The sequence below is a fragment of the Monodelphis domestica genome, chromosome 1 (genome assembly GCF_027887165.1).
Source record: "Monodelphis domestica isolate mMonDom1 chromosome 1, mMonDom1.pri, whole genome shotgun sequence".
In the NCBI taxonomy this organism is placed as follows: Eukaryota; Metazoa; Chordata; class Mammalia; order Didelphimorphia; family Didelphidae; genus Monodelphis; species Monodelphis domestica.
In genome coordinates, this window is record NC_077227.1 from 318,646,573 (window position 1) to 318,663,516 (window position 16,944).

General features: G+C 34.5%; 2 protein-coding genes across 28 annotated transcripts in view; one reads left to right on the plus strand and one right to left on the minus strand.

Annotated features, from left to right (window-relative positions):
• XRCC3 (X-ray repair cross complementing 3) overlaps positions 1-1,748 on the plus strand; it is a 60,218-nt gene extending 58,470 nt beyond the window's left edge. For all 8 annotated transcript variants that reach the window (XM_007473500.3, XM_056811206.1, XM_007473499.3 and 5 more), the window contains one exon: positions 269-1,748. In XM_007473500.3, coding sequence (XP_007473562.1) covers positions 269-488 — 220 coding nt within the window. In that variant the 3' untranslated portion in view covers positions 489-1,748. The remainder of the gene's footprint in view (positions 1-268) is intronic.
• The window catches only part of KLC1 (kinesin light chain 1), a 48,564-nt gene that overhangs the window by 4,997 nt on the left and 26,623 nt on the right, over positions 1-16,944 (minus strand). For 6 of the 20 annotated variants that reach the window (XR_008915064.1, XR_008915063.1, XM_056811204.1 and 3 more), the window contains 2 exons: positions 16,891-16,941; positions 14,592-14,723 (listed from right to left, as the gene is read on the minus strand). The exons of 1 other annotated variant lie outside the window; for it this stretch is intronic. Coding sequence is in view for 15 of the 19 variants with exons in the window: in XM_056811204.1 (XP_056667182.1) it covers positions 16,909-16,941 (33 nt within the window). In the remaining 4 variants the exon portion in view is untranslated. Of the gene's footprint in view, positions 1-4,257; positions 8,601-9,879; positions 9,947-14,591; positions 14,724-15,584; positions 16,199-16,890; positions 16,942-16,944 lie in introns of those variants that run through there. 13 more of the 20 variants (XM_056811199.1, XM_007473488.3, XM_007473489.3 and 10 more) reach the window with 7 other exon arrangements.

Genomic DNA, 16,944 nt, shown 5'->3' on the forward strand with positions numbered 1-16,944 from the left:
ACCTTCTGTATCAGACCTATTTTGATTAGTCAGATTTCTGTGTGTTACAGTGGACAGGGCTTCTTCCTCCATTAGGTTAGGTGTAGGGAATCATGGGATTGCCAAATTGAGTTAGCCCAGTTGAAGAAACTTAACAGATGGCTGCACTCAACAGAAAAAACGAGAAACTGAAATCAAATGACAAATGTATTGGGGTATTTATAGTTTTCTGAAAAGATCAATGTGTACAAACCTAGCAGTAACCAATTTCCCCCTCTTTGTTCTTTAGTGTACTTGCAAGAGTTTCTCCAGCCCTTGGAATAACCTGGTCCAATCAACTATTAATGAGGCTGATGGTCAGTCGCTTGGCCCGTGAGCTTTCCAGAGATACACATGCTGCAGCTACTGGAACTGTTGTTAGAACACTGAGTGTTATTTTTGCACCTCATCTACCCCAGTCCTGTTGTCATTACACAGTCAGTGCAGAGGGTGTAAAGGGAGCAGAGTGAGGCAATACTAGTTACACCAGTTTAGAATTGTGGGAGAAGTGATACCCTCTGAAAATATTAATCTGTAGCTTTATAAATATATAAGTATAGATGTATGTATATATATAAATATATATATATATTTATATATATATATGTATGCCTACTAGTAAGCACAGTTTTCAAATAAAGTCATTCCACTAGTGTTATATATTTACAAGCTAATCACGTCTCTCAGTGACCATACCCTTGATGTAACTAAAATTGGGGCTCTGACCCTGGAAGGACCAAGAATTCACAATCAAGGCAGAAGTCACTTTTTTAGTCTCCATAGGATTATTATTATTAATTTTTAAACCCTTACTACCTTCCATCTTAGAATGGACACTAAGCATCAGTTCCAAGGCAGAAGAGTGGTAAGGGCTAGAAAATAGGGGTGAGTTGCTCAGGGTCACATAGCCAGAAAGTATCTGAAGCCATATTTTAAGTCAGCTGGCTGTATCCTGTCTGTCTGTCCACTGAGCCCCTCCTCCTTAGCTTTAAACCAATTCTTAGTAGCAAAAGGAGTTTCCAGTGGCTCTGAATTGTCTATTTCTAAGGATAAAATATTTATCATTTAAAGAAGTTCACTTTCCAGAATGACTTCACATCACTTCCCCATTCTACATTCTAGCCCAAATGGCCCAATTGCTATTTCTCTGCCCTTCCAGCAAATATTTCTTCCCTGGCTTTGGTGCCTTGGCCTAGGCCAGTATTGGTGAAGACATGGCACACATGTAGAGCTGGCACTTGAGAAGCTGCTCTGTCCTCCCTCTTCTCAGAGCCTGAGAACATTTTTTTGCATGACCCCTCCCTCTATTCAGCCCCCAAAGCAAGCACTTCCTCCCTCAGCTCTCTCTGTGGGGCTGGGGGGTGAGTTGGAACAGACAGCTTGAATTTGCCCTCTGGGCACTCAAACTTGGAAAAGGTTTGCCAATGTTGGCCTAGGCCAACAGTCTCCTTCCTTATTGAACTCCCTTCTAAGCTCTGCTTGGGTGCCATTGCATGTAAACAAGGCTTTTCATGACCCTCCCCTCCATCCCTCATAATTAGTGTTTTCCCCCAGCTCCCCCCCAAACTGGTTTGTATATATTGTATATTGTCCTGTTCATGTTACAGTCCTTTTTCCCCAAGATAAAATGTAAGCTCTTTAAGGACAGGCACTGTGGTTCTTTTATCTTTGGATCCCTGCCCATGAACCTTCCTACTGCAGGTGCTTAAATAAAAGCTTGTTGGATTGAAGTTGAGGTGTGCTTTTTTGGCATCTACATTAACCTTTACCATTTTGATGGAAAGTGAAATTGCCCCATCAGCCTCTCTCAAAGCTCCTGCCTTTTTCTATTTTAAGATCAGTGACACAGGAAGATGTATATGAAATAATAGAAAGCAAAGCTGAACAGGAAGACAATCTAAATACAATGACAGAAACACTGAAAATGAAAACAACAACAACAAATGTTGTGTTTTATAAATGACCAAGCTTGGCCTAGGAAAAAGGCGAGAAAATAGCTCCTTTTGGGGGTGGGGACACAGAACATTCAATCATGCCCAACTTTTCATGGCCCCTTTTGGAGTTTTCTTAGCAAAGGATAAAAATTTGCCATTTCCTTCTCCAGCTTATTTTACAAATGAGGAAACTGAGGCAAATAGGGTTAAGTGACTTGCCTAGGGTCACACAGCTAGTAAGTGTCTGAAGTAAGATGAGTTTTCCCGACTCCAAGCCCTTTATCCACTGTGCCATCTAGGTAGTTTAGCTTAACTTTTACAAGTATCAGCTTGCTGGGTAGAGAAGCAGGAAGGAATATAGTCAGAAGTGAAGGTGATATAAAGACAAAAGATATAATAAAGTTGTTTTTTTTTTAAAGGCGGCGACTGAGGCTTTAGTTTCTACCAAGCTTACATTAACTGAAACACAAGATCAATAATTACCATTCCAATTGACACACCTTCTAGCCAAGATTAATTACTGAAAGCAGATAGATGTACATCAGCATGAAACTTGGCACTAAGAGAATCTCTTAACTGTCAACAGCAGTTTCTCCTTTGAGCTCTTAATGAAACATTTCCCTTGAAAAGATTAGGAAATGTGCTACAATTCCATTATAACAACAAATCACTTCAAAGACCTCTTAACCTCAGGCTGTGGTAGATTCCCTTCTAGTATCTAGCATACTTGTCTAGCCCAAAAAATTTGGCTTGACCCAGCCTCTTCTCTAAAGTACACTTACTCAACCTATGTCTCTTTCTCATAGCCAAGATTAAGAATTCACCTATAATGAGGAAACTTTCTGGTCTTTTCATTCTTACATATCACATCACGTAAGACAGAGCTGTGCCATTTCTAACTCTAATGAAAATGAGCCACACATCAGCATCAGCAATGACTTTACTCTCTCTCTCATCTGAGTTTTGCTTTCAAGGATCATTCCATCTTCTCACCTGTATCAAGCTTCTTCAGGACATGTGTTGTCTAGCATTTTGAAGAAATGCTCAAAAATATTTTGTAAATGATATGAGTCAATCTGCCATTGAAACACTGAAGAACACTTGATTCTCAGCTTGGAGAGTTTTTTAGTTCATCTCCTACTTGTCCTAGAGCTTCCCTAGAGTTGGAGGGCTCCAGCAGCCCAATGAGGATGGCAAACTGGACTCTGAGACTTTTAATATTAAAATGACATTAACTAGGAATTCTATAGTTATAATTCACCATGTGATTTGGAAACATGGTATAACCCCACAATTTAAGGGAAATAAGACCAGTTAGATCAGTTTAGGACGTAAGAGTCAACAGTCAGTCTTCATTTCAAACTACAGACTTTTACAAAATGTAATTGTTGAGGACTTGATAAAGAATTAAAAAGGGGACATGCAGTGCTGCCATAAGAAGTGACACAAACTGATGTGACTGATTGTAGGCCATATACACCTAGCCTAAGAGGCCTTTTCAAAAAAGAGCTTCATTTTGTAAATTAATAATCATGATTTAAATAGTCCTATATAGCTGCAAGGCCCTATCTCATTTGATCCTTATAACTTTATGAGATTAGTACTACCACTACCACTATCTTCATTTTATAGCTCAAGAAACAAGTGAAACTTGCCCATAGTTAGGTAGCTAGTAAATGCAGGAACAAAATTTGAACCTTTGCTTATTTCAACTGTTGAAGCGTATCCTTCTTCCTCTGATGCCCTGCCTCTGTAACAGAACACTTGCATGCACTGATTCTGGTATATTTTACTGAGTGGTAAGTAAGATTCTGAGAGAAGATATTAAACACTTCTCTATCTGAAAACAATTCTAGAATATTCAGACACCTGGAAAAAGAGTAATACTATGCAAGGGAACAAATATAAAATAGGAGGAGGGGGCGGAGGAAGGGGGGGGGCAGTAGAATAGGGCTTTTACAAAGTGAATATTTGGGTTAAAAAGACCTTTTTTGGTGGGCCCCTCATTTTTTTCTATTAGAACCTAAGTATATAACAATTAGTTCTGCTAAATCACTAGGATTTTTAATATTAAGATTACAAAATTCCCTGTTAATTTCCTAGTTGTGACATTTTGTCAGCCTACAAAATTTAAAGGATACAAAGTCAGTACTAGTGTATGGTGTGTTTTATGAGCATTCAAGGAAAAGCACAGTGAAATAACTATAGCCAATAAGTTCATTTTTGTAATTCAGGAGAAAAATGACAATGAATCCTCTATGCAAGAGAAGCAGCACATTTAATAATAAGACCAAGGCACTTGAGATGCAGCACATGAATTTAATAGAAATGACATGCACTTCTGAAAACATGTAGTAAATCCCAGAATCAATGTAAACAACTCAACTTTGACACTACAATCAATGTAGTAACAGAATAAGTATGAAGTGAAAACCTTTATACTAAAATTAAGGAATGAAAAGGAGCTCCAGGACAGGTACCCTATATTCTTGTACTCTCCATGTCCTCTATCAAGCAGTGTGGGCTACAGCAGCTGTGATGCAGATGGAACAGATGTCCATCTCACTGTCCCTAGAAACTCTTGCCCAAGAGCCGACAGCTTGAAAGCAGCTGAAGAGTAGCCAGATCAGTTCTCCTGACTCCAGAGTCCAGCACTTCCTGTAAACATGTTTCTGGGCCTTTGGTCCTAACCCCTAGTGCTTTCACTGATTAAGTATCAGACATAGTTTCCCTTCAAAGGTACACTGCCATTTCAATACAGAAGCAAACATTTTTTAAATTCATGATATACATAATAAATATTTTGTAACATGTTTTTCTGTGAAACTTCTTTGGACAAAGCTAGTATCTTTAAAAGGGAAACTGAAAGTGACTAGAGCATCATGAAGTCCTTAAGTGCTATAAAAAGACATGGCAACTCCCTGACCTCCCAAAATACAGTCCTCAGTTTTAGTAGTCTGGTTTAAAGCTTCAAATACAGGGACCATGCCAAAATTCTTATCCTATCCCAGGATAACAGCCATTCTTATCTTTTAAATCTATCTGCCAAAAAGATTTGTGATTCCTAGCTTATCTTTCATATCTCTTTATTAACCACTTAAATCATCCCTGAAAAATTCTAAGGAATTAAGCAATATAGTTTCTTTGTATATCAGCCTAGCCTCTCCTCTGCCCAAATGACCTTTGTTCAATTCTGTGTGGTATAATTCAATAGCGTGTATTTGCTTTAAAAGCTTTGTGTGACTTTTTTTTTAAATCTAATCAATGTAAACTTCTTGAAAATATTAAGTGCAGAGACTTACAATCATCTCAGAAATTAGTTTCTCAATCAATTCTACAGATTCTGGATTTCAGGTGGTCAAATCATGGCTTTCATGAATAAACATAATAATTACATATTAAATATGAACCTCTTAGACCAAAGAGTTACCAAAAACATATCCAAACTGCATCTGACCCTATCATACATTGTAAACATACAGAAGAACAAGTACTGACAGGCATTTTCAACAACAGACACACTCAAGATAACCAAATGTTTGAAACCTACTGCTTAGCAAATTATGTAAAACCATTAACAGTCGCCTTACTCATCAACCTACAAATAACGCTGTTTTGTGATTTTTTGTCTTTGTGATCACTGACCTTTCAAAGTGAAGAAAAGAGGAGAATTATAACCTCACAATATGAAGTTAAGCCCTATTCATTATCTCATTAGAAACAGTAAGGCATTCTTCCTAGAGCAAATGGATAAATCTTTCCTGAAGAATTCACTGGAGAGCACTTTTAGCTATGACAGCACAGGACCAGTCCACTGTAACTTCACCTCTAATGTTTCTCACTGACTTTGTGTTCACTATCATCATAACTCTTGCATAGGTTGCGTGTAAGATACTTAGGTGCAAAGACATGTAGAAAGATATGCAAGATTCCTTTCTGTCTGTGTTGGTGGTAAAGTCTTTCTTGGCCAAATGTCAGCAAGGAATTAACGGGAGTGAATCTAAGGCAACATCTAGCTGGATGTAAAAAAAAAAAAAGAAGAAGCAGCAATTTTACTTAAGATAGCCCCATTAAAATGGTAACACGTGATTTATTTGCTTTGTTATGAAATTTTAAGGGTCAGGCATTCAAGCAGAATTTTCAAAGTTAAATTGTCATCTTGAAATGCAGCCAAGAAGAATACAAAGTTCTTAAAAGGGAAATTAGTTTTCAGTCCAGTTTCACTAGCAGTTTTTCTAATTCATAAGTCAAGACTTACGATATCCACTTGTACAACTTACAATCAGTAAGTTACTGAAAAATGAAAGTCATAACTATTTATCTGCAGAGAAACTGAGACTGACCTAAACTGGATTTTTTAACAAAGATGTTAAAAGTAGGTCTAACAACTGAAATTCTGCTTTCAAGTCTTTGCTTCATCCACTGTAATTGCGTGCTGGTTTTATCCTACAGTGAACCAGATCACCAGGCTTTAGTTTATTGTCTGCATTTCATATACAATGCCATCTTTGATTAGGAAAAGGATTTTATCAGTTTAGGAAGTTCCTGGAAAAGAACTCTCTAACTTGTTCTATTGATACAAATTACACCCCTCTTGTTGCAATTTATTCCTAAGGAACTGAGAAGCTAAACCACATATCTAGGGTCATATAGTTTGAAACCAGGTCTTCCTAACTCCCATGCTTAGCTCTCTCTCTCGCCACTGTGCCATGCTGCCTGTCACTTTCTCATATGTAATAAAACATGTATTTCATGTACCAAATCTAGAAACAGCACACCTGGTGCCAGTTTACTAAAAAATGGAATTTATAGAGCCATGAAACCAAAACAGCTTTCCCTAGGCTATTTCTTCTATCTTCTTACAACTTGATAGCAATTTTCTAAGTACATCTATTTTTATCAAATTTTAAAGGAAAAATAAATACACAATATATATGGGAGCCTGAAAGTCGAAAAGCCATCAAAAAAAGGACAATTTAGGGGCATTGTGAAGTATCATGGCTCAGCATATAATCAATTGTCTCATCCTCTAGGAAGACAGGAAGGAGAAGGCCAGATAGTACACTAAAAAATAATGATCAAATAATGTTAGTGGTCAGGGAACACAGCATCTTCAATAGGAGGTACAATGGACATTTTGATAGTGAAAATCTATGCACGTAACTGAAAAAAGTATAAACTCCATACAGATACATAATTTTTGCATTCTATTCTAATATATTAATAACTATACAAAGGCTTTTTAACAAATTAAAAATTGCTATAAAGTAATCCCAAAGAGTTTGTTCTCTTAAATTCACCAATAAAGTATAGTACACTGAAAAACTAAAATTAGCAGCATTATCTCGTTATAAAATGTCTATATTAGACAATTATCTATCCAACTTCAAACAAATTTTCTATAGATACTAAATGAATATTTTATAGAAATAATTAAGTGCATTTCATATACAGATAACTGCATCATTGTATTACTCATCTATATCTCATACATAATAAAAACGGTCTTTCTTCTTTGCCTGCTCATAAGCAGAAACTAGATTTGTTTTTCCCTAATGCAAAGTACAATTCTAATCCTAGCGCGAGCAATTAGTACATTCTTTTCCTTTTTGTTTCACAATGCTCAATCACTAATGACAGCATACAGAGTGTTACATACTCTGCAAGTTCTACAGAACTTCTTAAGAGTGACCTGAAATCAGCCCTCTCATGAGGAAACCCAGGTGAGTCCTCTCTACTTCGTTTATAGTGAAGCCTAAAGAAAGACCACAGACTACCACTTTTCCACCTTCTCTTGGGGAAAGCACTAACCAAGACTGACACAGGAAAGAACAACTCTGAGCTCTCTGTGAAGCATCATGGTCCAATATAGATTCAATTACTTGTCTCATAGTAAGTCCCTAAAGAGCCTAATTAAAAGACTTTGCTCTTTCCTCTTTCTTTCTCTTTACCTTCCACCTTAGCATCAGAGAAAAGAGCAGCAAGGGCTAGGCATTCAGGGTTAAGCGACTTGTCCAAGGTCACACAGCTAGGAAGTGTCAGAGTCCAGATCTGAACCCAAGTCCTCTCAACTTCAAGTCTCGCACTCTAACTACTGTGCTATTTAGCTGCCCCCAAAACCCCACACTTTCAACATCTACTTGGGAAGTCATGTATTAAATGGGCCATCAGCAGCAGAGGAGCCTCCCAGTCGTAGTGAGTTGAACCTGCCTACACTCTGCCATAGTGAAGATCTAATCAGTTACTTCTGATTGTCTATGTTTCAGGCCTGGGAATCTAGAGACTATCATGTATTTATGTTGAATAGCTAAAATATCAGTGTTCCTTTAGCTCGTGGCTATTGGGATAGCAAAACCTATTGGTAACAAGGCTAAATATAAGCACAGAAGATAGCAGTGACTTATAGACTCCTTAAAAGAAGGAAAAAGTCCCTACATTTTAAAAGTCATTTTAGAGAAATATAAAAAATCAGAGTCCTTTGCCATGGAACCTCTCATTTACATGTTCCTAACAAGAGGGATGAGGAACCAAGGCTTTGAGAGTCTCAGTGCTTCTTTAATAGCTAGCTTCTGTCCCAGCACCTCAATGGGCTAAGTCAGTGTGACTGGCACTCAGAACTCTCGAGTCTGTCAGACATTTATTTCGTTCCTGCATGAAAATAAAATAGGAAAAAGTTATATTTTATGTAGAATTCAAATGACTCAAGTAAATAAAATGTTTCAAGTGACCTTAAAATACTACTAGTATTAATATAAATCTAAAATTATTAAGTCTTTATATTCAATTTACATATGCAAATACTCTAATGTCATGTTAAGAGGCATCAATTACTACCAAAAAAACAAACAAAAAAAAATCTCACTGTTTTATGTTTTCCCTTCTATCAAAGCAAGCTTTTAAAAGGCTCTTAACATGCTCTAAGCAACTCTCAAAATCTAAATCCAAAAATTATGATTTTAATTGAATGTGAAGATCTGTAGTTGTGAAATATGCCTCTCACTTGTTCGCTTTCATTTCAATTTTAAGGTTAATGGAGGCTGTCATTCTTATGAGGAACAGCAAAATCAATGCACCAATGTACTTATAGGGCTTACTGCCATAAACACTAAGGGGGGAAAATGGACTTGATATTTTATCATTTAGTTCTTGTATGGGCAGCCTATTTTCTCAAGAAAAGTCAGTGATTCAGTAGGGAGAGTACTCAAATGAGCTCTATTCATGAGGACAAATTCAAACTATAATTTATTATCTGGACCATGATTGGCTTTCACTTCAGATATTTGGCTGGAATTTCTAATTCAAGGACTCCCAGTCACTCACAGGAAACAAAAAATTAGGCCTTTATCAATTCTATGGCATCTTTTAAAAGTAGCATACAGCTATGATGACATTATGATACAAATTCAGACTACAAAACGAGTGTGGGGGGAAAGATATATGGTGCATACACTAAGACAGGAAACTGAAATAAACACAATGTAGAGTATTTGTGGGAGACAGGCAATTCAACCAAGTATTAAATCTCAAAAAAAATTATTAGTCTGTTAGCCAAAAGTTACCATGTTAGTAAACTGTTGAACATTTAAGAACTTAACTGGACAATACAAATGTTAATAATCTTTTTAGATCCACAGATATGATTAGGGAAAATAAATATATTTTAATTATGTTATTTATAAGTTTAGCATTTTTCTCATTAATATATTAGTGAGTTTTTAAAAACAAAATGTAATACTCAAACCTTACTATTTTACTGACTTGCTTAAGAATTAAGGTTTTTAAAGTTGTTTTTTTCTATAACATTCTACTATAAAATTTATTTCAAAGATGTGCTGATGCTTTCATTAACTCCCTAGTTAAATATCTAGGGACCAGATTTTGCTGATGGCATTTATACATTTAAGAATATTATTTTAAGGCTTCTTACTTGAAAGTGATCTTCAGCAGCCTTGCCGCCCATATTAAGAACATTCAGAGAACTGGCACGCTTCATGCTGCAACCAGGACACCAAACATGCAAGGATAAAGCAATCAGAACAATGGAAAAGTCTAAGCCTTTCAAACACAATCAAAACATGGTCACAGCATAGGGTTTTAAGTGTTATCAGCAACACTTGAAATTTAAAAATTAAAAAAAAAAAAAGCTGTCTTGGGAAAAAGATTTGAGGATTTTTTTTTGGTTACTTAGGCACAATTTTTTTTAATGATCTGATAAAAACTGATAGAAGGAAGGAATTACATTAAGTTGGATAGTGAATCTACATTTAATATTAATGGTCTAATAAAAATTAGTTTACTAACTATTGTATTTATGTCATATATCCTTCAAAATGGTTATCTTGGGAAAGAAGGCCATATTGGATCAAAATCTACTTTCTGGTAATAACTTTGCAAAAATATATTTACCAATCAGTTTTTAGCAAATGTTAAAACACTTATCCATATCATTTCATATGATATTTGTATATTACTCCTATTTTTTGTCTCTCAAATTCACCTAAGATAACTTGTTTCTGCAAAGATTTTCATGAAATATCTGCTTAGTGACTTCATTTCATTCTTATTTATTGAATAAACCATTCTATTTTTATACATTTATACCTGTTTTAGGAAAATCAGGAACAATTCATATTGTGACTATGAAAAATAAATTCCAATTTTCCAGCTAAAAATTCAAAGGTCATTATTCAAAATACTTTAAACCAGAACACATGATGTGTTACATATATTACTCAGCACCATTTTCTTGGGGAGTTGGGAAAAATAATCCTAAAGTCACTCTGAAATTATATTATCTGCTCTCAACATTCTCTCCAACATAAAATAATCTCTATGGCTTTATTATTGTTGTAAACAAGTATCTGTTTAAACATAGTGTTTCTGGGGTCATCTTTAATGTTTTTAAAGAAATATCTTATATTTAATTTGTTAACCCCTAAGAATCCACCTATTTCAAGTCTAAAATAGTCAATTTTAAGTATTGTTAAGTTTTTGAAAGTGGGATCTTAAATTATTATGTTATCAGTAGTATTATTTTAAATTTAATTAGTTTAAGTCAGTAGTTTTGAGACATACACACACATTTTTGCAGGTTAGCAACAACCAAAAGTGACAAGTCAAGCACAAAGACATGACTCTCAGTGTTACGTTTTTTAAAAATACATTCAAAAGTCATGAGAAAGTTCATTTAACAGAAAAGAAGATAACTAGACCCAATATACAAAATATTTTCTCCATTCTCCTCCCCCACAAACAAAAGATAACTCCTCCCCCCAAAGAAGTCAAAAGACTCAGTGCCAAATTGTTCAAGTTTTAAATAGTCTTTAATTCCTAATGCTTTGGAGCAGAGGTTTCAATAAAACCAATCAGAAGAAAATCATACTTAGTTTACCCTAAAATGATTTCACTAACCAAATACTTCTTGGGAAAGATAGAGTTATAGAAAAAAGTACAATCTGAGTAGCCATGAACAAGTTTCCTCTCTATAAAATGAAGAGATGGGACTAGATAATGTCTAAAATGCCTTAAAGGTCTAATTGTATGTGATTCAAAGTTCATATATTCTCTTCTACTTAGGTTGTTTATAACTCTTCCTAATCAAATTGAAGCTATTTGTTTTTAACCAATTAGGAAGCACAAAGAATGTAGTCTATAAAAAATAGGAGAAATGGAGGGGAATGTACAAGATTATCGAATTCAATGTCAAATAAATCCTTTTTTTGACCATACCAGCAAAAGCTATTCAGATTTAATGATTAAAAGACTAAAATGTCTACAAATCAAAACTAAAAAGTTTAAGGTTTTTTTTTTAAATCAGCCTTCAGTGACTTGTAAGTGAAACTATTGAAGCAGTTTAGAAAAAAAATCTAAATTCAAGGCAATTTTAATAATAATGTTAGTAAATAAAATTTAATGCATACACTGCATATATATAGTCAAGTTTACAAGTTTCCTGCACTGCACACCAAATTACAGTGATGAATAACAAAGGAAACTACAGCTACACTACAGCTATCACACACTGTTACATTTCTGTTAATTATGGATGCGGTAAACATATAAGGAACATATGCTATGTGAAACTGGCTTCTAAATATGAAGTCTGCCATTTAACATGAGAATTTTCATTAATTTACTCTGATACCTCATCATGGCCTGGAAGGTAGCACAAACTTTAGCAGATACTGTCAAGCTGGAAAGGCATATGAACTATGATGATCAGTTGAGTTAAGCTCTGAGAATTTCATCAACAGATTAGCCATAGTGATGAATTTCTTTTTTAGCTATTATTGTTATCAGAGACTATCTACTAAGTTATATGGGATTGCAATCTATATTCATGAAGAATACACCTAGGAAAGCAGAGATACTTGCAAAAGAAACTGTACAGTGACTATTTAAAGTACCAGATTCAGCAATTTGATTTTTTTAAACTTCAAAACACAATACTGAAATAATTTGATCTGATGATTGCTTAAAGAAGAGGGCACAAAAAGAAATTTTCATGAACTCAGATCAATGGAAGACAAAACATTTTAACATCTTTTATAGTGCAGTGGGAAACATCTTCATCAGTTTCAGGATAAACATAATTTACAAAAAGGTTGATATTAAAATGCCACTTGAGTTCTAAATGTCTATAGGCATTTAGAAATAACTTATTTGATTTTTAAACACCACAGTTCTTTGACTTATAACCTTAAAGCACAGATGCCAAATTCAGTAAGAATGCATGCAAAATTAGAGAAAAAGAATCACAAATCCCAATGTGGCCTTCACCAAAAAGTAGAAAACTTTGAAAACACAGATGCTTTTCATTTCCTCTCCTTCTGCCTTAAGATGTTTACAGAGCTCATACCATGATGTCTAAAGATTACTTTGGACAGCTTTGCAAAGCAGAATGGATAGCCACTGAGACTGAATTAAGGCTCTTATCACTGCCCCATCTAAACACTTTTCTAGTGAGGGAAGAGAGCAAGAAAGGCAAAATGTCAAAACACATTTTAGGAACCATTTGAAGTTTGACCCCCTAAGCAGAAAGTATTCTGAAGACAAACAGGATTCACAAACAAATTTTCCAGACAGCATCATCTCCCCTCCTGGAGAAATCATGTGTTCCAGAGTATATTCCCAACCAACCAGATGAAAGTGTTCCAAAACCCGTTAGGGCACATAAAAGCAAGCCACGGTGTTTATTTAATATTGTAGTTGTCTCAACTATACTGCATATATACCACGAATGCCTAATTAATATATATGTGTATATATATATGTCCCCAGAAATAAAATCTAACTATACTGCATATATACCACGAATGCCTAATTAATATATATGTGTATATATATATATGTCCCCAGAAATAAAATCTAAAAAGCACACCAGATTTACAGAGTTTTCCATATTGATAGAATGAAAACTAGCATATGAACTTTATATTCATTTTAAATTCACTTCTGAATGCCTAGAACTATAAGCCAATAAGAGAAATCAGGATGAAAATTATTTTTTTATTGTCTAAGCAGCAAATTATTCAGCCAGAGTGAATTATAATAATCCTTTACTCACTTATTTATGCTTAACCAAAAGAAAACCTCATAGCCTAAGATGGATAGAATTCACTTTCTAAGTATAGTTCCATAGAAAAACATATGAAAATATCAAGTTAATTATCATAGAAGATGCTAAAACTATGAAGTACAATCAATAGAATAATATGGTAAATAGAGCTCCCATGAAAAATGGAGCTTCAGAAAACAAGTCAGGTTACACTAGGCATATTTTACAATCTATTACAAAGGAGATAGGTAAAAAGAAACCAACTCTGGGAACATCACATAAAAAGCAAATTTCACTGCTAAAAAGCACAGTATATTAAGATTACCAATGGATAAAATGGAATTTTGTCACTCAAAAACATTTGATGCCTTCGTCCTTCAAATTGAGTGTAACCTGTAAGATGCAGGTTTCTTAGGAATAACATTAGCCATGCATTTGAAGCAAATATCTGTGGGTTTTAGAATCCCTGAGAAAAATTTTCCAACATGCCACCCCCCCAAAGCTTAAACCCTCTCTTCTACCACCATCCCTGCCTTTCAGAATTCATTTTACATGTGCTATTATTTTTTTAAGTAGAAGTTCAATTATTTGCCATCTGGTAGTAGTTTGCTATGCAACAGCTTTAATGTATTTGGGGAAAATACAGTATTATCAAAATTATGCTAATGTCCAAAAAGAAATGAGTTTCTTAAATAAGCTAGTTCAATATTAAACTTAATATTAAATTGGCATTTCACTGCTAAAAGCTAAAGGGCATTAGCCCTTTTTTAAAAGTTTTTTAAAAGTTTAACATATGGCCAAAAACTACTTTTCTATGATATCTGTCCCAAGGCTTGTTCTTTCTAAACTTGTCTAAGTGGGCAATTCAATCTAATAGTATTTCTCAATCTACATAGGGATAGGTGATGTTAAAACTACCAAATCTTTAAATCAATAAAGAAACACAATTAAAATGGAATGTTTTTCAGAAGTTTATGTGTGATAAAGTTTGTAGCTACCAAGAAAAATTACCTTGGCCACTATTTAGTTAACAAGATGGATAAAAGGGGGCAAGTATCAGCACAGCTAGGAAAATATAATTACCCAGGATTCTTTGGTTCACTGTCTCGTGAACTTCCTCCCTTCAGCTTTCTAACCAGCTTCTCACTGCTGCGTCTAATTGAAGCCCGAAGTTTGCTAAAGGAACCACTGCGTTTTAAGGATCCAGTGCCATCCTGAAAAAGATGTGAACAAATGTGAAGCTGCCATGGGTTCTACCTTTCCAACCTCCCACAGCTAAAACTGAATGAAAATATTTCACTCTACTATTGAGTTGTTCTCAGGTGATTTCCTGGTAATATTCACTATTACCTATCAGTTTTCTAAAGGATATAATTCATCTGCAAATAGATTTTAACACCTGACATCTAACTATTTTAGTGACTAAAGGTAATCCATGATGCTGAAAACACTGTAACATAAAAAGCTCATTCACACCAAAATAATGACACCTAAAGAGAAAAATTAAGAACATTTCTGTATTGAGACAGAAAGGACAATACATAAAAATTATAAAAGAAATAAGGAAGCTTCTAGGAATACCATCAAAACAAAATTCCACTTTAATTAAAATGTAGTTACTAGGTCCAGCAAACAACGTAACACCTAAGACATTTAGACCTGGTATAGTCAAATTACATCTAATACTTGAATCCAAATACAATACTTATCTCATGTATACTATTCATTTAGTGAACCTTACAGGATGGTTTTGTTTAATTTATATTATGAATGTTGTTGGCCCTGAAAAAACCTCATTCTGGATATGAACAGCAAGTTAGCTTTCACATATAATATGGAAAGATCAAATCTGAGTTCAGCTTTAGAAATCACAATTTAGACATTTTTGTATAATTAAGCTTACATTATCTTCTACCTTTTGGTTATGGAAATCAAAACCACATGTCAAAGACTAGATTTTTATTCACAAAATCAATCACTTAGTAAGTTTTAGCAGTAACTATCTGCTACTTCTAGAAGCCGTACAGTTTTGCATGAAAGGAAGAAAGAGAAGCAGACAGACACCAAGACGCAGGTCAGTTGGAGTGAGTTTATTAGAAGTTAGAAAGACAGAGATACACAAATCACTGAACACTTAAAGATTAGTAGAGAAAAGCATATTTGCCAAAATTTCACACAAAGACTAAACAGCAATTCTACTTTAGAATAATCATAAGTGAAGACATCCAGAGTTCCATATTGATGTTAACCAAGTTATAGGTCTCTAAATACAATTTAAAGCACTTGGAGCACATGCCTTACTTTTACAGTTTAGTAATTCTCAAAAGGTCACCATCATGCCATTTGAATAATACTTTGTGTGATACTTTTAACTACCTTTTTTTCATAGTGAACAGCTAGTTGTTCTTACTTTTTTTTAACTCATGTTACACAGTAAATGGTTTTATTAACACATTTTGTAGTACTAAATACCTATCTGGCAAAGCTACACATGTACAGAAATAAACCTCCAAAGAGAACAACAGCACTGAAAGGAAGGGCCAGTATACACAGAAGTGTAGCTCTGACAAGAGTCATAGAGGTTTGCTAAAAGCACAGCAGTCAGTACTGAAGAGAGAAGTTAAAGCTTGACGATGGAGCACGCCCGTCATGCAGGAGACAGTATAAGAATCACAAAAGGCATCTAGGCCTGTTAGACAGAAATGAAGAAAGAAAATCTGAATGAAACTGTTTTAAATTTTGTTTTCAATAGTTTTCTACTTAAAATAGCTTTGTTTACAGTATTTCTAGGTCACAAAATCTTTCATTCTTTTTTTAAAAAAGAAAAAGTACTTGGAATTACCTCTGCCTAGATTTTAATATTAAATAGGCATTTCTGGGCATGCTTGTTTATAGTTTTAGTTAATGTCTAGCAGGAAAATAAACGTAAATAGTTTTAGTGTTAGAAAATTTTCTTAAAATAAAATTCTGCAAATGATCATACAAAGTGATTCTATAAATGAAAAAATGCTATGATTTTAAAAAAATCTAAAAATATGAAAGGTGCATTCATTTAAATTTTAACTTTGTCAGAAATATTTTCTTAGGCTATTCATTACAGGGGAGAGTTTCTGTATGTAGTTTCTATTAACAAAAAAGCATTTATACTCTTTAATAACAGGCAAAATGACATCTCCAAGAACCAAAGTTCCACTGATCTGAAATATCTAAGGTACATTTTAAAAGATGAACATACAACTGATAAAATAAAATGAGCTATAAAATTAGAATTTCCAAAGGAAGAAATGTGACATTGGTCTCCATAATGGAAGCAAGACAGTCTAGTGCAAAAAGCCCTAGACGAGTCAAGAGACCTGAATTCATTTGCTATCTCTGACTCACCATGGAACGTTGAGCAAGTCATTTAACCAGCCCGAGCTTCATTTTCCTCATCTT